Source organism: Protomyctophum bolini (genome assembly GCF_963924005.1).
Source record: "Protomyctophum bolini genome assembly, chromosome: 8".
Lineage (NCBI taxonomy): Eukaryota > Metazoa > Chordata > Actinopteri > Myctophiformes > Myctophidae > Protomyctophum > Protomyctophum bolini.
The window spans coordinates 35,298,730-35,321,503 of record NC_137869.1 but is presented as its reverse complement, the minus strand read 5'-3'; the positions used below and the strand labels follow the sequence as shown (position 1 = coordinate 35,321,503).

The following is a 22,774-nucleotide window of genomic DNA, read 5'->3' as shown; positions in this document are numbered from 1 at the left end:
TCTTTCAATGATTGTAGCAATATATTAATAAGTTTGTCCTATGTGTTTCACCAGGCCTTGGTGAGCCAGCAGAAAGACACCGATCCAGAAGAATACAAGCGCATGCATTCAGAGAAGGAGATTCACCTCAAACGCATACAGCAGCTCATCGAGGAGAACAGCCGCCTCAAAGCAGAGGTGTCCAGGTGATGAAGGGACCTTTAACTTGCTCATGGCTCACACGGGTCCCCAAATTTCCTCCTCCTGTCCATTCTTAATTCTCTCATTCCTGAGCCTGTGTCATATCTGTCTACAGGACCAGTGGGTCAGTGACTTCCCTGCAGAGTCAGCTGCAGAACCTGCGTGAGAACATGATCAAGGTGACTGAGGAGAGGAACAACCTGAGGAGGGAGGTGGAGGTCAAGAACCAGGATCTGCAGGAGAAGTTTCGCACAATCACCCAGGTCAAGAAGATCGGCCGACGCTACAAGACCCAGTATGATGAGCTCAAGATGGATCATGACAAGGTGTGGGGGCTCAGCCAGTTGGTGTACTAACCAAGTTCCTCACAAATATTTGAAACAGAGTTCAGTTTAATAATGGGTGCACTTCCACCGATGTACATGTTTGCCGTGGTTCCTCCAGATTGTGGCAGAGGCAGCAGCGGGACCATCCCAGGACCAGGAGGCCCATCAAGCCTCAGTCCATGAGCTTCAGGGCCTGAGAGATTCCCTGGCCCAGGCAGAAACCAGAACCAGAGATCTGGAGGCACAGTTGGAGAACCTCAACACGGTCAGAGACCATGTCACGCTTTTGATCTATTTATTTGAATCTGGATCTCATGACCCCAGAGATGATGTGTACCAATTTGTGAGGAGTAGTAGCAAAAATGTGATTTTCATGATTATTAAGACAAGTATCTGTTGGTATCTGCCAAAATTATGTATTATCGAAGTATGAACCATGACTGTGTCTGCCTGCCACGCGCCAGGTGCTCGGGGAGCGTGATGCAGAGGTGCGTGCGACCCAGGAGCAGTCATCCAGGCTGCAGGTAGAGATGGGCAGGATGAGGCAGGAATTGCATGACAAGGCTACCCAGGAGGACTCGCTGAAGCAGCAGATGGCAGACAAGGAGGAAAAGACCAGGAAAGCTTTTGTGGGTGCAAAGCAGAAGATCAACCAGCTGGCCGGTAAGGGAGCTTTCAAATCGGGGAAGCCTCCCTATGAGCCAGGCATTGAAGTGCTCATCTTAGATCCCTGGCCATATCCACTTGTAGCATATGTCTAGCGACTTGAACCTTAGCATCGTGTCATAATAGGCGAACATTTGGTGAAAATAGACAAACATAATGCTAAAATACCATAGCTACAAGATCACAACATGTGTTGCGACACGTTGTGACATTGTCGATCGACTATTTTTAAGGAGAGATTTTGTGTCAAGGGAAGAGATGAAACTCCTGGGGACACTGCTCAACAAAGTATAGATGATTTATAAGTGGTTAATTCACTATTTTAACCACTTGAGCTCTATATATTGATTTTCTATTTTTAAAATAAAAGTGAGGGCTGCTCTTATCATACATCATCTCATTCCGGCCAATCAGAGTTTGCGTCCTCACCTTCATCTTCAGTGTTTGTGTTTACACAAACTCAAAATTGTCCATTCATTCAAATCATTCATCATTCAAAAACGTAACATTTTAACTGAGCAATATTTTGCCCTTTGAAATAGCCCTATTCCTAATTATAATGCTTACTTGTTTGTTTTTCTCCAGCCACTAAGGACGTTCTACAGAAGGAAAACGAGGAGCTGAAGCAGCAGCGCGAGGAGCTGGAGGTGCGAGTGAGCGCGCTCAAATCCCAGTACGAGGGCCGTCTGAACCGACAGGAGAGAGAGATCCGGGAGCTCCGGGGTCAGCAGGAGAGACAGGAACAGAGGGATGAGCCCCCTGAGGCGGGCCCCAGCAAGGTGAGCACAGAATGGACACACGGGAATCAACCTAAATATTATCTTTGTACAACCACTAGTTATTAATAATAAAATAATATTAAAGTAAGGGAAAAGACTGCTACAGTTGCTAGTTATAATACCCCAAAGTGAGTTATCAGTGTGTTCCCTCACAAACTTTAGGCCATTTAGGCCTGACGTTGAAATAAAAAAGTCTTCTGAAAAAATATATATTCGATTTTTCGAGCCATTATGTTTTGTGTTTTAACTTGATAACTACCTGTGTGATTACAAAATGCTCAGACTTCATCCACTATGTTTTTTTTTACTACCAATCTGAAACTACTACTATTATTTCTGCAATAATCCATGTAGTTGTGACGTTGATTGTGTGGAGTATGTGATCATTATCCACCTGTCTTAATGTTAGACACAGTCAGAACAGCAAAGGAATACGGAGCAACGACATAGCAGTCTAAAGACCACCCAAGCTGCAGACCGGGGCAGGTATGTTCTCATTCAGACTATATACTGTATATTTGTCATTCATTACAAAAGGTTTGCTTACTTCATCCATGACATTACTTGGTGTCATGTTTTGTTTTCTCAGTGCCAGTACATCAGAGACTCCGACCGCCAACATTAAGCCGACCCCAGTTCCTGCTACGGGCGGCAAGCAGCCTGTCAACCCAGGCAACAAGCCCACCCCAAGGGCTAGCATCCGACCCATGGTCACTCCAAACACCCCAACACCCACAGCCACTGTCATGCCCACTACACAGGTGGAGAACCAGGAAGGTAAGTCTGGCCAGGGGAAGGCAGTTAGAGACCAGGATTACTGCATGTTATTTGTGAGGGTACCTACCCTAGGGGACACGGGGAGAACATGCAAACTCTACACAGAAAGGCCCTTTCACCAACCCTGCCTCACGTATGGGCAATGATGACGCGGAGGAGAGGACACGCAGCCAGCGTCCCCAGCGGGAATCGAACCCAGGACCTTCTAGCTGAGGCGACAGCACTACCGACTGTCCCACCGTGCCCCCTAGAAGACATTTTTTTATAATTTCGACGTTGGGCCTAAATGGGTTAACTTCTACCACAGGTGTGTGATAGAAGTACACTTTCCTTTCCCCTTTCTTCAGCCATGCAGTCCAGTGAGGGTCCTCCGGTGGAGCATGTGACAGTGTACGGCAGTGCCAGCGGCTCTGTGCGTTCCACCAGCCCCAACGTCCAGACCACACTGGCTGGCCCCATGCTGACTGTTCAGCAGACACAGACGCAGACCACCGCGTTTGTTCAACCAACGCAGCAGCAGACCCACACCGAACCAGCCACCCAGGAACCACAGTCCATGGTGATGGAGGCAGCAACCAGCTCACAGGTGGAGAGACCTTCCACGTCCACGTCTGTGTTCGGCACCGGTGAGACTCATTCATGTTATGAAGAGAGAAACAAATGGTTATAATATTTTCTTTGTGAACAGCTTTCAGGGAGGTGTAGTTCCAGACTATTGTAGCATTCAAAGATTGTGTAATAGTTGTCTGGCTATGCTAACATGAACCCTAGCATCATGTCATAATGAATTCAACAAAAGTAGACAAATATTTAGAGAAAACAGATTTACTAGCTCACAACACGAAGCACAACAGATCAGCTATTTTCAGCTAAGATTTGGTGTTGAGTGAAATAGGAGGGGGGGTGGGCCGGGGGGAAGTCGGGTACAGACGATTGGGGACCCCGGTATGTAGGTAGGTATGTAAGTGGTTAATAATTCAATTGGCATACGGTAATGATTGCTATTATAGCTGTGAGAAAAGTTATGTTAAAAGTCAAAATGTTACCCATCTCTGTTTCTAAAATTAGTTTCAGCTACACCAGGCACCTCCTCCATGTCGAAGAGGCCTCGTGAGGAGGAGCAAGACAGTTCGTCAATGGTCACCGACACAGAGCAGGAGGACCCCTCTGAGTTCCCCGTTCCCAAAAAGTTACGCATCATTCAGAGGGTGGACCCTGAGGTGAGGGAAGAATTACCTCTAATCTACCCGTTTACCTTTTTATAGCATTCAGTATTGGAAGGTAATTACTAATTGGGTGGTTCCAGTAATCTGGTCATGGTTATTGTGTGAGGCTTAAGTGTTGTGGGTTCTCCCTCAGGAGGAGGTGCTGGCTGAGGACAGTACTGAGGCAGAGGGAGTGGTGCCAACAGACAGTCAGGAAGGCCCAGATGCAAATCAGGTCAACCATTTATTTTCAATCGTATCGATGCATTATTCCAGGATTTTATTTTTTCTTAATTAATTACTAAGGCCAGTTAAAAACATTGTATGTGATCGTACAGGGAGAGTTTCAGGTATTGGAGGAGGGTGAATTGGAGGGAGCCTCCCAGTCTGTCCCTGTGGAGCTGGACATCGCCACTATGACACAGCCCGACACCCCTGACCAGCCCCAGCACGACGTTATCGTCATACTAACTGACACAGAGAGTGAGGATGACCAGGAGGAGGATGAAGAGGAGGACGAGGAAGACGATGAGCAGGTACAGTATCTTCCACTGGAAGCTGTGAAGAGAGCTCACATTGCAAAACATGCGAACAAAGCAGATGTTGACAATGTACTGTATAAGAAAACGATTCCTGGTACTTAATTTTGAGGAAGTGAAATGTCTGTATTGACCACGTTGACGGAAGTAGCTATAAACATTCAACATAACTTTAAATCTGTTACACTTTGGAGTTACAGTACAGTAATGATAACATGTTCAACCTTATTATTAAGATGTATACAATCGATGAATGTATACAATCAAGGAAAGGTTGATCGAGCAGCATATGAAATGGCATGGATACTGTAATCGAGTGGTTGAGTCTTACCAATATGTTCATGTCATTGACTTTTCAAAAATGTGTGGAAATCACCCATCGCTCCCAAACATGCGTTGGTCTGACATGTGCTGCTCCGTGCGTGCGGTTAAGGTTAGGTTGTCGGTCTGACTGTCGGACCAATAGTATGTAGGAACTAAAGCCTGTACCCTCCCCAGACCCCACTTTTAGACCCAGTGCTATACGATCTGTACGATATTGTCTGTAAATACCAGCTTTCATGGCTACTGTAGGACTACGATGAAGAGGATGAGGAGGAAGAGGATGATGAGGAAGAGGAGGATGAGGAGGAAGATGATGATGAGGATGACGCTGCGATGGGAGAGGATGGGGAGGACAGCAATGACGGGAGCGGGGACGGCAACGAGGCCTACGAGGGAGACGACACAGAGGTTCGATCACCACGCGCACATGCATACACACCCAGAGTTACTGCCCTCACCCACAAAGCTATCATTTCCCGTATCCCAGAATCCCTTCCACACAGTCTGTTACGCAAACATGCACACACACCCTCCTCTGCACACCCACTCAGTTTTTCCACACACTCATCCCCCCGCCACATGTGTGTTGTTATGCCTCGTCATAACTATGTCTCTGTGTACACGGTGTGTTGACTTGAGCTATTTACCTTACGTGTGTGTGTGTGTGTGTGTGTGCGCGCGCAACAAACGGGAATCAGTGTGTAGATGAATACTAAAGAGACCTTGGCCTTACTTGTACACATAATCTACAATGGCAGTAATTATTGGAATGGATTCCCCAGTTCCAACTCAAGGCTTTTTGCCTTTTTTTTTTAACTGTGTCTGAAAAAATGTCTCTCTCTTGTGTCCATAGCGAATCTGGCAAACCACTAGACCAATCAGCGCCACATTTCTTGAGCACACTTTCACTAGGCTTAAGTGGAATCCCAGTATCACTATTCCATTTTAGTTTACATTACATTTTTTGAGGGGCGCTAGCCACTCCAATGCATGGCTTCTGAAGAATACGTCATATGGCAGCTTGTTTTAGAGCCTTTCTGATGTAAATTGTTTACCAGCCAAGTCTATGGACTTTAATTTTTGTTTGTCACTAAATGACGACGTAAGACATCGTATGGCCGATAAATACAGTGGGCGCCTCTCACTTCACACAAGTATTATTATTATATATTATTACATTTTTACTTTTATTCACTTAGAATGGAAGTAAAATAGATTCCGATTGACCAGTGACATCATCGGCTAGACTCTTTCAGAGCCATGCCGTCAATAAGGAAGTGAGTGGCGGTGGAACGAGACTGAAAACTTGCCCAAATATGGAGTCATAAGTTATAGATATGTCATAGACGACTACCAGTCTTTTTACACACCAATACAGTTTTATTTAACTTTGATATCAAACCAACCAATAAATGTATAGAATAATCCATATTGTATAATTAGCTAATATGCTCTCAAATAATACTATACATTGTCATGATTTCAGCATTTTATGTGAAAATATATTAACTTTTATATATAATATATTTAAAACGTTTTAAATGGACATGAGACAGACGTAAGGTTGTTTCAATTAAATTACCAAATGGCAAATTGTACCATGGGCTGCTGTCGCTTCTTTGGGTTTTTTCACCAAGAGGTCAAATGAAATGAAGATGGTCTTCACTTAGATCAGTCAATACGTGAAACAAAGAATGAGCCTGTCATAACTTCCCTGTCCTCAAAAGAAAAGCCAGGGAAAATATTTTTTGGTCACAAACAGTCTGAGGCCACTGTTTTTTTACACTTTAGCCCCTAGCCCCTGTTTGTATTATATTTCATATGCGTGCATGCATATGGCTGCTGTTTTTCCAGGGTAGTGGGAAATGAATCATAATGGATTTCTGGGGACCTGCCAATATAGCCTGGCAGCAGCCATGGTGTGTGGGAACTGTCCTCGGTGTCCTGTACAGTGTACACCCTCCCACCCTTCCACCGCCTTTTTACTTTTCTTTCATTTTTCACCCTTTTCTGTCTTTCTCATTGTGATTTCCCGCTTTCATTTTTATGACTTTGACACACCTCTCTTTGTCTCCATTTCCAGGGAGCTGATGCGACTGATCCAGGCACGGAGACTGAGGAAAGCCTGGGAGCGACTGACTCCACCCAGCGGCCGGCCGACTCCAGCTGTAAGATCCAGGAAAACGCTGACAAAAAGCATGCATGCACACATACACCCGCCCCAGTCTCTCCACACGTACATTCACAGACACAGACGCTCACACCCCAATGTATCCCTCACCCCACAGACGCACACTCACTCTCTCTCTTGTCCCGACATAGAATTAGCTATCTGACCACTTTGTGATGACGGAGAAAGCTGTAATATGTTATTGTCTGTCTGGGGCAGAGAGTGGCAGACCTATTGGTGCTATGGAGAATTTATTTTAAATGTTATTTGGTTGGTTTAGTTTGATGTTGAATGACTTGCATGCAAAGAATTTATTTTTACGGTCTTTGCATTATTTTATAGCCCTGTAATGTATGTGGTGTATATACTTTCAGAACATTTGGGGGCTCAGACCCAAATTGAGCAGATACAGTGATATTGCGACCCAGACATATTAAAACATAATGTTAACCACTTTACTGGTTGGCCCTACCAGACATTGACCCATGACCCGTCTTGGGTGTTGAGATCTGTTAAATCTTGCTCCTTTTTCTCAGTTGAAGGAAGCACGATGGAAGCCTTCTCCACAGAGCAACCAATCACGAGTTCCGGTTCACGCATGTCCCAGTCACCACGGAGACCACCACACCAACTGCCCCCCCGCCTAAACATCCACCCCTCCCAGACACAGGAGCTGGGGCCCCCAGCCCAGGTCCAGGTATAAAGCATAGAAATGTAACCCTTAGCCACACAGTTGACCCTTGACAACACCCATTTTGTCTGTTTCCCTGCTTTTATCGTTTTATCTTTTTTGCCATTTTGTATTAAATAAAATAAAATGTATAAATGAATGAAATAAATTGTTTTCTTTTTCACCTGATAATGGTACTTGGTTATATATTTCTTAGGCTACATCTACACCAATATGTTTTTGTTTTTGTTTTAAAATGACCAGCTATTGACGCTCTGTCCATACAATACTAGATAGGTCAGGCTGCCAAACAAATTTTACGTTGCGGGCAGGATTGGTTATAAAATGTGACTTTTTGCGGGCCGGATAGTTTTGGTTTGTGTTTGTGTGCTTTTATTTATTTATTTTTCTTCTCAGCAGTTGCTTTTGTACTTGGTGCCATTATGGCACAAAGAATGGAACAATTCTCTAAGTAGAAGCTGTGTCAGCTTAACAACTTCCCACACGTTTCTAAACATGTGAACATTGTAGTCGTACCAAAGAACAAATTCAGACCTTATAATACTCAAGTTTTGTGAATTGAGATGCGCATTTCTGCTCCATTCATCCAAGTCTTAAACTCTGTGAGTTTGGTCAAAAATATGCCCGATTTCCTCCTATAGCCTTGAAAGCACTGGGGGAGGTATGTAATGAACAAGTAATAAGGGTGCTCACTGCTCAGGGTGGGCAAAAGTCAGCAGAATTGGTATTCTGTATTCTGTCTCTCTATAAGAAAGGCGAAAGCCGCAAAAACATTAAAAAAAAAAAATGAATGCGATGGTCCGACATACGCTGCTCCCGTGCTTGCGGTTATGGTTAGGTTAGGGATTGAGGTTTCGGATCAATAGTATGTCGGAACTAAAGCCTGTACTCGCTGTGTCAGCCAGGTAAAATATCTTCTGACAAAATATGAAACTCCTATAATATCAATGCAGTAGTGAGTCTTCCCTCATCACCCTAGTAATACAACGTATACGGCATGCTATCTTGATAAGTACGTCCACAGGCATGGGACATAGTCAAATAGCTTGCCTCCTGCACATGTAGTCGGTAATGGCAGTATAAATAGAATTGAACTGCACAACAGCTGGTAGCATAGACAACAAAGGTCAGTAATGTCTGTTTCGCTGTCCATGTTGAGTAACAGTTTTCAAAACGGAAACTTAACACATTGGCACCTTTTTTTTCTTTTTATGAAAACTCGTGGCAATACATTTTAGGGTAGACTGCACAAACAAAGACTTGACAATGAGGGAGGCACCCATGTTTGATTCTTATTTAATGACCTTCCCTCATGTCCCTATTACATGATCCTTTTCTGGAAGAAAATGTACGTTTTGACTAGTATAGTGTGGATATTGGGTGAAAAATGTGTTTTTAAAACTAAAACATCTTGGTGTGGTTGTAGCCTTGGTAGAGCATCTTTGGTGTGGCCAAACACTTGCAGATCTGTGTTGTTGACAAACAATTTTGTCTTGCAGCGTATTCCTGTTCGTCGGCAGTCTGTCCCCAGAGTCCCTCAGCTTACACCTGGGATGGCCAGCAGTGCAGTAAGTATCAGTTCACCAATATTACATACCGACATGTTCTATTATGTAGGTGTGCTAATGTTTGTCACTTTGTCTGTCTGCAGCAGCACTTTTTTGATGATGATGACCGGATGGTTCCTAGCACCCCTACTCTGGTGGTTCACCGTTCTGATGGATTTGATCAGGCAATCCAGTAAGTCAAACTGGATACATGTGCAGTATGACATCGCGAATGAAAAGCAGATTTTTTAACATATTTTTCCCTTGCTATGATACAACTTCTGCCACTACCACCATTATTGTGTTATCTCTCTTTCGCTCTCACACACACACACACACACACACACACACCACTCGAGTTTGTATTGTTCTTGACTTTTTCCTCTGTGTGTGTGTGTGTGTGTGTGTGTGTGCGCACACCAGTTCCCCTCAGGTGGCAGGTGTTCCTCGGTTCAGGTTTGGCCCTCCAGAGGAGGCCAGTTCTTCCTCCCACTCAGATCTGGGACAGCTTGCATCACAAGGAGGTACGTCACCGTAGTGAAGTGTGGTATTTTTATGTTCATGTTGGAAAGGTCTCTGGGAAATATTATACAATACAACACAAAACCTCCTATGAAACCAAGTGCTAATAATGAAAGACTTATAGGTGGGGTGGCAGTGCCTCTAACCCCTTCAAGTTAAATGGTAGAGCATTAGCCGGATGATCTTCTCCCAAATGTATGTACGATGGTCTTGTTTTTCACCACTGCTGCAGTATAGTCTATTCAATGCAGACTTGAATCTATGGGCAATTTATGTATTCTGTTGTCTCATAATTTGATGTATCTCAATAGGAACCAGTTAGTAAGTGTGTGTGTGTGTGTGTTGCAGGTCTGGGGATGTATGAAAGCCCTCTGTTCCTAGTATCTCACGAAGAGGAGTCTGGTGGACGCACTGTTCCAACCACACCTTTACAAGTAGCGGCACCAGGTACCACCCAGGTCCTCTTTCTGTCTCACTAATGTCACCAGGTACCGCCCAGGTCCTCTTTCTGTCTCACTAATGTCACCAGGTACCGCCCAGGTCCTCTTTCTGTCTCACTAATGTCACCAGGTACCGCCCAGGTCCTCTTTCTCTCTCACTAATGTCCTGACAATAGCTGTATCAGGTTAATTACATAGTTCAATATAGTAATGGTTCAAAAGCACAACCTTTTCACCAAGAACTCTGAGCTCTTGTATTGTTAAACAGTTTGGCTGCCAAGATTAATGAATACTTTTGCTGTAATTCACACCAGGATTTTCACCCGTTTTACCCTCATTTTGAAGAACCAAAACCTGCGACCCAATGTTACATTTATTACTTACTTCGGACCATATCCGGATCTACTGCTCGATCAGAATGGCTGACCGTGGCTATTACAGCATCGGCCGTCGAATAAACCTTGCTTTGACCGGAAATGCCATGTGGGACATGGAATTGGAGATAAAGGCGATCAAAAGAAAGGGATACAGTGGTTGCGGGTGCGTGCGCAGTTCAAGATGGCGCTCTCCATTGCTGTAACAGTGGGGTCAGGGGTGCCTTTTGGCTCAGCACACATGATCAGTGCACAGATCATATGATCCTTGTAGATTCAAAATCGGATGCCCGTCAACTTAATTTTCCATTTTGTACTCCCACAGTAACGGTCTTCTCAGAGGTGCTTTCTTCTGACTGTACAGACCACGTCTCCCAGTCGGTGCCCATGGTGAGCACCTCCACGCCAGGCCTGCTGGTACCAGGAGGAGCCAGTCCAGGAGAGGAGAGGGATGACGACTTCCTGGAGCCGGATGGAGACAGGTCTGTTGATGCTTCTGATTGAGGGTCTAACTTAGGGTCTTCTGGGTTTATTCAAAGCTTTGTTTCAATGCAGCCTGACTGATTATTATTATTATCCTCTGAATCAAGTCCTATCTTTTTGGGGTTGTTTGTGTGTTCCAGGCCCAGTGCAGAGGCATCGGTGGATCCTGTGGTGTCCCAGGGGGACAATGGGGAGCCTAACCAGCCCTCTGATGAGGCAAGCCTCCCCTCCACCAGCCAGGAGCCTTCTTCCAGCTCTGCAGGTACAGTAGAAGCATTTTCCAGTCGGCTTCATTTACACATCTCCTGGGTTTGTGATTTGATAGCATTAAGTAACTCTTTGGTGTTTATTAAGTAACTCTTTGGTGTTTATTAAAAGACTCTTATTCACAAAGTCTGTGAACTACCGCTCTGCAGCCACAGTAGAATCCCACCAAAGAGTTTGCATAGCTTTGAGGTTTTGGCTTTTGTGATTTTTGCTACCAAAACCACACATTACGTTCAGTATGTCTCCAGCCAACTCTGCTCAGCAACTTGACTTTCATTGTGCACATTCTTTTTTAAGTTCACTATGCACTAGTCCCCCCTATGTCCAGCTTTGAGGCATTGTGTAAACACAAACATTGTTTTGCTACAGTTTCCTATGCCTAGTTTTTAGTGTGGGTCCATTTGGTTTCATTTTACACTCAAGAGTTACATTTTTGTTAAACATCTGCATTACTTACATTATAAGACTTCTTACTGCATCTACAAGAAGTCTACACAATTATAGAATGTAGAAGAGTTGTTATTTTGTCCATTAGCCCGTTATCTCTCCTAATGGTACCACATCAGTACAGCATGGAATTGTGGAAATATTCTTTCGTTTTGGGTCTGCTAAGCTAAATGTCATCAAACTGTTGTCTGTGGCTCAAATGCCAAATCAATAATGGGCCTTGCCCTTGATATGAAAATTGTTTAAACCACTGCACTACGGTCACTAACATTTTGTAAATTGTGATATTCATCTTGTCTTTGTCTAGATACCAGCAGTATTCCAGTGAAACCTAGACCTTCACCCAGCAGACCTGCCCCCAGCAGACAGCTGCAGCGCTGGCCAGAGGGCCGTGGTGGCCGTATGAAGAGAGGAGGTAACGCACGCTTTTTTTTCTCTCATGAGTGATACTCGCATGCTGTACAGTATATTATATAACTATAGCTTCCATGTTCATCACATATATTACAATATAACTATAGCTTCCATATGGTTCACATGCATTGAAATTGACTATTGATTCCATATTGATCACATATATGGCAATATGAGGACTATCACTTTCATATTTGTTTCTAAAAACAGTTGACAGTGTAATTGCAGTTGATGTGCAATACCCTGCACTAGATTGTAGCGAGTATATAATATCTTCCCACAAGTTCCCAGCAACCGATAAATAGCATTGTGGATAATCTTACACACGGCACACCACTCAATGTGTGTACGTTATCATTTTAATATTGGTAAAACAAAACAATCAGAAGACAAACTGCATCTGAGATTATCTTTTTTTTTAATACAAAATAGCACATTTATACACATTTATACTTTTTACATGAATATAACAGGCTTTTTCTAACATAACTTTTCTTTGAAACCAGGGCATCCATTCCCTTCTCGAGGTATGCATGGGAGACGATTTGCAAGATGAGGCACTGATCCACTGTTTCAACCGTGACGCAATACAAGATTCATTCCCGACTAAACATTTTATAGTGAAATTTCCCACCTGTGTTTGATGTAACTAGTTCATGTTCATTTGGTGTTGTCGCCTATTTTTTATGTTAAGCAGTCCATGCTGAAGCATTGTTTTATTATAAGATAATAAAGTTTTCAAAGGGAGACAAAAGTGAGTGAATAAGTGAGTGTTTTCTGATCAGACCTCCTTGGGGCACTTGAAAAAGTCTTTGGCTGAGTTCTTCTGTGGTGTAGTGGACTGAGGTGTTGCAATGACTGGCTTCTCAGCGTCCATTCTCACGTTGTAGTATTTGGCTAAAAGTGGAAGATGGGTGGTTAGTTGATCATTGTTTTGGACTTTTTAAAGTTGTCCATGAAATTACATTTAGTTTTTTCAATTCATGCAATTTACAGTATCTAGTCTAGGGCACTAGCACTGAAACAGGAAAAAGCACATGCAGCTTCTTCAACGTGCCTGGTGGGCACAAACGAGGCTGACCATGAGATTTAAGAGGTGTCATGTTTACTATGTTGCTTCAGTGACATAACTAGATGGACAGTAGCCCACCCCTGCCAACTAAATTCCATTCATTAGTGTTGGAGCCTAAACCTGTAAAGAAAATGTTTTTTTGTGAGAATATATCTTTTTACCTAAATGTCACGATTGCTTTTGTGGATCCCTTATTTTGTAGTATAGTTTTTTTGGACCCTGTAGGCTACTTTATTCATTGGATGATAAATGTTCTCACACTTGGTGAATGAACCCAATCTTCTCATCTTGGTCTGCCTAACCACCCCACCCAAACACACATGGTTTTTGTCAGACATGATGTGGGTAATGGTAACAACACGTGTCTGACTGCAGACAGGTGCGAGAGTGTTTTGTTTTTTTCAAGAGTAGGCAATTCAAATAAAGTTTTTATATTGAGGCCAGAGGAATGATGTGTGAGGACGTAAAGAGGGCTTTAGCTACTAAACCATAAATGCAACAGTTTTACACGTCCATCTGTGAAAGCTCTTAAAGCTATTATCTGAGACTTATTTTAATTCATAGTGGTATTTTAACCAATCTAGATGGTAGATTAAAAATATATATAATTTTTTTGTCAAATACAAGACACACAATACTAAACATCAAATGACAGAAAAGTCAACGTAACGATACATACACAAGACAAAAAAGGGGACAGATGGGTGGGATCGGTGACCGATGAGAAAGCAGGGATAGTTAAGAGTCCACTAGTGAAAGATGCACGGTTGCACCATAGCAGCCAGATATACAAAACATGTAAAATACTCCACTATTGTACTATAAGCACTACCAGGAATGGCATCCACATATTTTTAAATGTAGCTTGTGTATTCTGTCTGTCATGACTATTAATACAATATAGGTTGCACATCTGCAGGAGTTGGAGATGTTTTCCCTACTCTTCCCTTAAGACATTTCAGTCCTGTCAGTTACTTGAAGCAGACACTGCACCAGATTGGACACATTATTGTAGTTAGGATATTGTTGCAGTTACGTCTGTACTCCGGTAGAGAGGCAACAAATGAAGTGTATGGATTGTAGCTTTAAGATTAAGCAAAATTAGGACTTAAAATTTGGATAAAACTTACATCTGGAGAAGACGTAGTACTTGTATCCATCCAGGATACCGCGGGTGGGGACTGACACAGCAGATGTCACAGCCGTGGGGAAACCTCTCCAGGACACCCGGATGTTGATGGGGGATCCGAGGCTAGATGCTGGAAACAATAAAGCAATGGAATAATAGGATGAAATTTGGATAAGACGGGTCTTCTGATTTGAATATAATTTCTTTCACAAAAATGCCTATACTGTTTGTGCAGTTACACATATAAACAGGACTGTTTCTCTGTACTACTTGCACATGCCATGCCATGGACCTATGTCTTTAACCAACCCCCACATTTTACAGTCAACAACAACCACTGGATGACTCATTTCTCAAAGGATTCTCAAGGTCAGGCAAATATGCAGTTTCAATGAGTGCACCTGCTTGCGGTGCTTGGCGGGCCGTTCGAGTGCGGACAGTGTACTGGACAGCATACTGGACCGGCTTCCTCCCACATGTTGGCCGGGTGCCAAACTGGTATGAATATTTCTGGACCTGACCCCCTGGGCAGAACCAAACAAGGACATCAGTGTCTAAACTCAGACCATCACCACTGAAGATGTACTGCATATGAAATTAATTAGAGCTCACAAAAGGAAAGATATATATGATCATAAGCTATCATTGATATCGACTTTGTCCTAAAGATAGTTTATATTAATCTTTATCACATTTTGCAAAGGTAAATACCAGTAAAACTGACTGGACCGGGGGTTCCAAAAACTTTCTATGCCAAGGACTCCCAAATAGCCATATAGACTCTGTCTGGACCCCCCAAATAGGCAAATAGGCAATCCACAAACTAGTGATGCCAGGTTGAAAGCGGTTAACTGGCACAACAATCCTGTGAACTGAAAACCACTGTTGTGGACAATCACCTCTCTTGAAGAAGTACACAGATTCCGTCCTCTGCCGGTACTCCGGCACTGACAGAGCAGCTGTGATGTGGCCCCGCAGCCCGCCAAAGCCTGTGGAGACGGCTTTGGGGTAACCAGGGTCCACCATGTCGTTGTTATACCTCCAGTACTGTGATCCCTGTCAGGGTCACACATTATGTCACAAACACATTCATAAAGAAAATGGAACCTTTAACCAAACTTTTGACAATAATGGCATGCATAATATCTAAAATAGGGACCCCAGGTTGAAAGTGATTAACTGGCACAATAATCCTATGAATATTTGATTGACCGAGGTTCCCCAAGGGTCTATACCTGGTTCCATCGTTTTTCCCTACACACCATTGTCTTCTGTGTAAATAGACGATCTACAAGCTCACAATGCATTGCGATGCAACACATTTTCAAAATATTTGTATACATTTGTAAACTGCATAATGAGTACTTTATACTTTTGGTACTTTAAGTACATTTTGAAACCAATACTTTGGTACTTTTACTCAAGTACATTTTGAATTCTGGACTTTTACTTGTAACGGAGTAGTTCTACAGTACATTTCAGTATTGATACTTTTACTTAAGTAATACAATTGAGTACTTTTTCCACCGCTGAGTACTTGACAGAAACATCCTGCTCATTGTATACAGGGGGCTTACCTTGAAGATGTATGTTTTGCCTTGGCAGTTGCAGCGGGTGAAAACAGTGTCAACAGGAGAGGGGACACCCCAAGTCTCTGTGATGCCACGGGCAGGACCTGGCACTCTGTTTCCATCCAGGACCCAGAAGTAGTGTCCTATAACAAAATAACATCCTTTTGGAATGCTGCTCCATCTACATATTAATCTCATTACTTAAAAAAAAGAATTGCAATTCTGAAATATATATTTTGTTTCCTTTTGCATAATGTATGTGTATGATAACTATGTGTTCTCCTATACACAAACAAAATGGCAGGTGTTTTCGTTAAAGCTGCTATAAAGCAATAATATGTCAAAAACATTTGGTATTCAGACAGCCAGCAATGGGTAGAACGCCCCCCCCCAAAGAATATAATCTCTGTGACACATCTAGGGGCCGCAATCTGCATTCAAAGATGTTCCTTGAAGCTTTGTCATTGGTCGAAAAAAACACGGTCGCAATGACTGAATGAATCAGTAAGCAGACAGGCAAATCGACCAATGACAAAGATTCTAGGAAAATCTTTGAATGCAGATTGCGGCCCCTAGATGTGTCACAGAGACAAAAAACATTGGGAGCGTTCTACCCATTGCTGGTTGTCTGAATACCGAAAGATAAAAAGGTCATTAAAATGTTGACATATTATTGCTTATAGCATCTTTAAGCCATAATAATGCAATATCTCTTGACTGTGGGGGACGTGCAAGAGAGCCATGTTCAATGTTCAATGTTAGTCATGTAGGTGGGGTCAGGCTGGCCCTGCAGCAACGGTCTGGCACCAACCTCGGAAAACAACCATTGTCCCGTTCCTCAGGGTGGTGATTCCACTGGTTGGCCGTCCGCTACAGAGGTTGGTATCGTTGTTGTCATCTAGAGAAAAATAAGCATTTTACTAAGAAGCCCTGTGTGGTGGCTGAATAGGATAAATAATATATCATAATTAAAACAAAGTATTTTAATTGGTGAAATAGCTTTTTTCCTGGAGCTGCCTGCCTGCATTCTCCTACACTGCAAACTCTGTTATGTTCCACTATTTAAAATAACTGTTTCCAAACTAATTTGGGGTGGAGGAAAAAGGTCACTGCTCATGTCACTTAATATCTTGTGGAGAAACTTTGAAGCTTGTTCACCCAGAGGCATAATAAACACCAGCTCATAAAGAGAGAGAGAGAGAGAGAGAGAGAGAGAGAGAGAGAGAAACGAGTTAGTGTAGTAGAACAGTGGTTTTCAAACTCTATATTCATAGTGAAAATCTACAAACTCTTTTAACGAATTGTAAGCATAAAGTACTGATAAATTAAAGATTACATAATTGCGTTTCATATAATTGTATATACTGCAATCCCAGCACACTGTTTGAGAACCACTGTGAAAGAGAAACTGCATCTTTGCAATAGTGTTCAAATAACAGGATTAAAGTCCTAGCATGACTCACCTGCTTGATAGTCTCTAGTGTTGTCTATGTTTGGAGGTGCTATTTCTACAGGCTTGGGCTTGGGTTTAGATGTAGGTTTGACTTGGCCTGGCTTTTTTGGAGGTGGTTTGGTTTGGCCGGGTTTGCTGTGGGGTTTGGAGGTAGGATTCGATTGCATGACACTGGTTGGGGCTGGTGTTGCATCATCCATTCCCTGGTCCTGTGCTGGGTCTGTGGGTGATGGTCCAGGCCCATTCCAACTATCCGGATTGTCCCTTCTGACCCCGAGCCCAGACTCAGATCCTGGCTCTGGCCCATTGTCAGCCTGGGAAATGGTGGTATCGCGATCCTGGGTGTCTGAAGGAGAGGAGTCAGGGGTTGTTGTGGAGGGGGTCAGAGGCACTGAAGAGCCAGACATTTGTTCTGGATTGCCTGGGGATGGTGAGGAGCCATCTGTGAGTCCAGTAGATACCAGACCTGTCGTTGTGGGTTTAGAGGTTACAGTGGAGGCTGTGGTTGTGGCCAGGCTTGGATTCATAGTTGTGATAGATGACTGGTTCAAGTCTGCATTTGGTGAGTCTTCATCTTCTGGCTCAGAAGGCGGGTCTTCAGGCTGAAGAGTAGTGGATGTACTTTGGTCTACAGTCTGCCCCTCTGGAAGTGGTTCATCATCAGGTATCGCTTCACTGCCTGTTGTTGTGGGTTTAGAGGTTACAGTGGAGGCTGTGGTTGTGGCCAGGCTTGGATTCATAGTTGTGATAGATGACTGGTTCAAGTCTGCATTTGGTGAGTCTTCATCTTCTGGCTCAGAAGGCGGGTCTTCAGGCTGAAGAGTAGTGGATGTACTTTGGTCTACAGTCTGCCCCTCTGGAAGTAGTTCATCATCAGGTATCACTTCACTGCCTTCAGGCTTTAATTCATCCTGGCCTTCAGGCTGGATTTCTGGGGTGCTGGAGGAAGGGGATCCAGTATAAGACTCTGAATTTGGGGTAGACTGAGTGGAGACCTGGGAGGATACAGCGGAGGTCGGAGTAAGCTGAGGGGAAGTTGTTCCTGGTTCAGATGTATGGGTGGGATCAGACTGTTCCTCAGGATTGCTGGCGTCTGCCACTAGAAAAACATGATTAAAAAAGATGATTAAAAACAGCTTAATCATCAGGAATCCAAATAACGGACGTGACAATGAGTAACACATACCGTAATTAAATGCTGTAATTTCCCAGAACAGTGCTATCAGCACATACGTAGTATTGCCAAGTTATTCTTGGCTCTGGCATACCTGTACTCTCAGTGGGACCTTCTAAATCGGCTTGGTCAGAGGGCAAGAGATTGGTGTTGGCCTGCTGTGTTGGCCTGTTATCTGAAGGTTCCCCAGGGGCCTCATCAGTTGGAGGGAGGTGTGTGAACGTTTCCTCTGGTGTCACCTCCAGCTGAGAGTCATCCTCTGAGTTTGGCAGGGAAGGGTCAGAGGTCATAGGTTCAGGCAAGTCAGTTAGAGGTTCAGGCAGGTCTGGGATTGGCTCTGGCTCCTGTAGTCCAGTCTCAGAATACGGATCGTCTGCGTTATTAGGAAAGGTCTGCCCAAGCACATCTGCTAGTGTATGTCATATAGTGAGGAAAAGTACATTTACTTAATTAGTGAAACATCAGCCCAAGCTCTATATACTTAATCGTATGACAAATAGTGAAAATATACATGCATAGCCATTGTAGATCTGATATTTTCACTATTTATTATTTTATTGTGAAAATGTAAAATTTGCCCAAAATAGGGACGCCAAGATTAATGTGGTTAAACAAACAATCCATCTCTCTCACCATCTCCAATATCATCCTGTGGGTCTGGAGTGACCAGCGGCATATAGTCATCTGTTAACAGATGAAGTAAAATTAGACATTAATTGCAAATACTTTACAATTGGCATTATTTATTTATTATTATTTTGATCAGTTATGTTTCATTTATATTCCTTCCACATTTATCTATTATTTTCTCAGCTTCAGTGATTGCCAACTTATGCCAAGCACGTGGACATAAGCTGACGGGAGGAAATGGCATGTCAGCATCCTGGGAGATGAATGATGTGGATGGCAGCGTGTCTCCTGCACTGAATTCGGTAAACTGTCCCAGACCAAGCTTGTAATTCATAAAAACGTCAAAACATACAGTCATTCATTATTAGCCTTGTTTGTGTGCTTCCCTCTCTTGACTTTGTGTGACTGGGCTTGTGCCCATAAACCTCCTCCACATGGTCCAATCACAACAACACATGTTCCCTGTGTTTGTCTTGGCCACTGAGACCTTAAAGCTCTTGGCAAGACCTTGTCCTCAAAACATGTCCCAGCGACAGAACCACTGTGTGACACAGCCAACAAAAAAACAAAAAAACATCTCCCCATAGGATACATCTTTCTATCGTGTGCCATTACCGATTTATTTTTCTGTTCAATCACTGTTCAAAAGAAACGTTGCTCTCAGATCCTATTCTTTTGTACTGAAGATTATTGATTTTAACTTACGTATTTATGTACCAGTATGTATGTACAGTATTCTTGTATGTATGTATGTGTGTGTGTGTGTGTGTGTGTGTGTGTGTGTGTGTGTGTGTGTGTGTGTGTGTGTGTGTGTGTGTGTGTGTGTGTGTGTGTGTGTGTGTGTGCGCGCGTGCGTGCGTGTGTGTATGTATATTTGATTTAGCCTTCATTTAACTAGGCAAGTTAATCAAGGTTCTCATTTACAGTGATGCTCATCTGTTGTCTACTCAACCTGGGTAATCTCCCTCACTGAATGTGGACGGGGTCACATCTGGATCCTCAGATTGTTCAACCACAGTGGGTTCTGTGAAATAAAATTGAGAATTAGGGTAGCCCTATGATGAAAAATAATTTCCCCTAAAATGCATCTATTATAGCTATCCAATCCAAGCTTTAGTTTGATGAAATAATATACCTTTGGGTTTGTTATTATTTACATTATCGCATGAGCTAGTCACCCCCGGAGTCGTATTACTGTCTGGTCCATTCATTGCTTCTGTGATAAATTACCAAGACAGAAGAGATTGTCAGCTACTGTATGACCTGATGCATTTATGCAGATTACTTCATGTACCACATGCTGCCATGCATGACTGTCATGCAAGGGTACTCTCTTCTTCTGGACAAAATAGTACACTGCCAAGCCAACGCACAAACAAGATGGGCCATAATAATATGCAGTAGGGCCTACCATTACCCCAATTGGAATCACCAATATTTAACATGCATCTAATTCCAAATCGCCATAACAATAAAAAATATAACTCTCTAATAAGATGATCAATGTTTAATACAGCTGGGTGCTATAGCTGAGGTTAACATGCAGGCCATGATTTACCCATGCTTGCATTCAAGTGTAATCATAAAGTTAATTTATGATATGATACCGTATAATGTCTTCGTTATAGATGGATGGATGGATATATATCAAAGTTTGACTGGAAGTCTTACCATCTGTGCCACAGGTGTTCTGGTAATCTGCACAGCACTGGTTGTACTTAGAGCAGTCACTATCACAGGTACACTGCCTGCCTCTCTTGAAGGGCTCTCCACACCGCCCCAAACACGAATCTCCTGTGTTACACACACGCACGCACGCACACAGGCACACAGGCACGCACACACGCACGCAGAGACAGACAGACAGACAGACAGACAGACAGAGCATCAGTAGGGCTACATGCAGATTCTCCCAAAATTGATGCCATATATTCATGATACATACATAATTTAAAGGACAAATGCCATTAAAAAAAGTGTATTCATAGCATCATCAGATATCTGTAAGGAACAGTGGTTTAATGGAAATGTAGGCCTACTGTTGCTTTGTGCAGGCAGTGCAGCTTTATGTTACCTATATATATTCTCGCTTAAAAGAAAACAATTCTACAGTTAAAACAACTTTAGGCCTATGTCATTATGACTCAGGTAAGGACTATATGTTACAAGCCACAACAAATTCCCAGGGAAAGGCCTTACTTGTAGTACACTGGGATTCGTAGTCTTTGCAGCACTCTTCAAGACCCATGCACTCATAGTCACACTGACACGGACTACCTCTGTAGTATTCACCACCACACCGTCCTCTGCAGCTTGCTGTAATTAAAACACATTTTGCACATGGAAAGTCCTAAAACATAAGCCGACTAAGCACATGGGGAACATAAATCATAATTGTTCAGGGGAGTGAACCTTTATCTGCAACTAGAGATAGGCCTAATAATAAAATATAAATTTCTCTACTAACATAGTAATGGGTTAGGGTTAGGGTTAGCAAATAAGAAATGAGTGTGAGCACAACAAAGTTTGGTAGCCTAACCCCCAGGAAAAGCATTTAATTTACACAATACACATTTATATTGATTAGCCTACTACATCTTCATTTGTATTTAATATTGTAATATCCTTTGTGTATAGCCCTATAGCACTTGACTTTGGTCAGTTTAAATGTTAAAAATGCGCTCTAAAATACATTATACAAATATTTGCTGTATTTCACATTAGGCTACTATTGACATTGTGTAAATTCACACCTATAATAGTCCTATGACATTCCATAATTATGATCCAGGTTAGAATAGCCTTTAGCCTACTCACCCTGGGCAGCAGCACTGCATGTAAAGGCACAAGCCATACAAATAGCCGCGAAAAGTGCAGGTGGAGACATCTTTAGAGATTGTACGACGACCCTATAAAACTGAACATAATATAACAGAAATAAATTAACGAATAGCCTACTGTAAATTTCCAGTTAGATTTAAACACATAATACAGGCTTCAGAAACACAGAAAGAACGTGTCCTGCTAAAGAAGAGTAGACAAGAAACTGCTCTCACCCAGACAGCCGCTGTCCAAGACCTGATGAATGTCTGATGGCGTTACCTTTTAAAGGGCTAGGCCGGCTGCGAATTCCCGTTAACGCTAATTGGAGGATCGGGGCAAGTGAAATGATGAGTTCACAGACGTCCCACGCAAGTCTGGGTGGGGAGGATCATGCACCCTTCAGCTAGGGAGGTAGGACAGACTACATGTTTCCACACAAATGTTTCTTTGGAAGCACATCAACGCATGCAGCCTAATAGGCGTATGTGCCAGATTGGTGACATCACAGTCTTCAGTCTTGGAAGTTGGAATAGCAATAATAATAAAAACTAAGGTTAAGATGTGACTGACAGATCACTGGAAAAAAAAGTTAATTGTATTAAAGTTACTTTAAAAAAAAATGCAATTTCAATTGATCAGCTAATTTGATGTAGCCTACACTGTTCAGAATAGCCATTCAGTTGACGATTTACCCATGGTCAAACTCAGGCAGACATAAGCAATAGTGTAGGCCACAGTTTATTCTTTAAGGAATATTAAAGTTTAGGAAAA

General features: G+C 42.9%; 2 protein-coding genes across 8 annotated transcripts in view; one reads left to right on the top strand and one right to left on the bottom strand.

The window, feature by feature from the left end:
• The window catches only part of tprb (translocated promoter region b, nuclear basket protein), a gene marked incomplete at its 5' end in the record, with an annotated part of 28,440 nt that extends 15,535 nt beyond the window's left edge, over window positions 1-12,905 (top strand). The window contains 22 exons of one of the 3 annotated variants that reach the window (XM_080770220.1): window positions 55-185; window positions 296-506; window positions 625-771; window positions 971-1,169; window positions 1,758-1,951; window positions 2,367-2,437; window positions 2,541-2,728; window positions 3,076-3,354; window positions 3,797-3,948; window positions 4,088-4,168; window positions 4,272-4,469; window positions 5,046-5,204; window positions 6,880-6,964; window positions 7,503-7,663; window positions 9,157-9,225; window positions 9,309-9,397; window positions 9,628-9,728; window positions 10,075-10,173; window positions 10,866-11,022; window positions 11,164-11,285; window positions 12,045-12,152; window positions 12,658-12,905. In XM_080770220.1, the coding sequence (XP_080626346.1) occupies window positions 55-185; window positions 296-506; window positions 625-771; window positions 971-1,169; window positions 1,758-1,951; window positions 2,367-2,437; window positions 2,541-2,728; window positions 3,076-3,354; window positions 3,797-3,948; window positions 4,088-4,168; window positions 4,272-4,469; window positions 5,046-5,204; window positions 6,880-6,964; window positions 7,503-7,663; window positions 9,157-9,225; window positions 9,309-9,397; window positions 9,628-9,728; window positions 10,075-10,173; window positions 10,866-11,022; window positions 11,164-11,285; window positions 12,045-12,152; window positions 12,658-12,707 (3,051 nt within the window). In that variant the 3' untranslated portion in view covers window positions 12,708-12,905. Of the gene's footprint in view, window positions 1-54; window positions 186-295; window positions 507-624; window positions 772-970; window positions 1,170-1,757; window positions 1,952-2,360; window positions 2,438-2,540; window positions 2,729-3,075; window positions 3,355-3,796; window positions 3,949-4,087; window positions 4,169-4,271; window positions 4,470-5,045; window positions 5,205-6,879; window positions 6,965-7,502; window positions 7,664-9,156; window positions 9,226-9,308; window positions 9,398-9,627; window positions 9,729-10,074; window positions 10,174-10,865; window positions 11,023-11,163; window positions 11,286-12,044; window positions 12,153-12,657 lie in introns of all 3 variants that reach the window. The other 2 variants (XM_080770219.1, XM_080770218.1) reach the window with 2 other exon arrangements.
• On the bottom strand, window positions 12,553-22,391 carry prg4b (proteoglycan 4b). Of its 5 annotated transcripts, none has more exons than XM_080770221.1 (15): window positions 22,237-22,391; window positions 21,998-22,097; window positions 21,380-21,496; window positions 20,852-20,974; window positions 20,316-20,396; window positions 20,133-20,204; window positions 19,184-19,234; window positions 18,645-18,959; window positions 17,387-18,475; window positions 16,735-16,821; window positions 15,930-16,066; window positions 15,252-15,408; window positions 14,754-14,876; window positions 14,354-14,482; window positions 12,553-13,048 (listed from the first exon to the last, which is right to left on the bottom strand). In XM_080770221.1, exons 2-15 carry the CDS (start codon window positions 22,065-22,067, stop codon window positions 12,933-12,935), a joined length of 2,667 nt encoding a protein of 888 aa, XP_080626347.1. In that variant the 5' UTR covers window positions 22,068-22,097; window positions 22,237-22,391; the 3' UTR covers window positions 12,553-12,932. The 5 variants fall into 5 exon arrangements, with proteins under 5 accessions (XP_080626347.1, XP_080626348.1, XP_080626349.1 ...); XM_080770222.1 differs by having other exon boundaries at window positions 18,645-18,956; XM_080770223.1 differs by having other exon boundaries at window positions 20,316-20,393.
• Window positions 22,392-22,774: the final 383 nt, after the last annotated feature.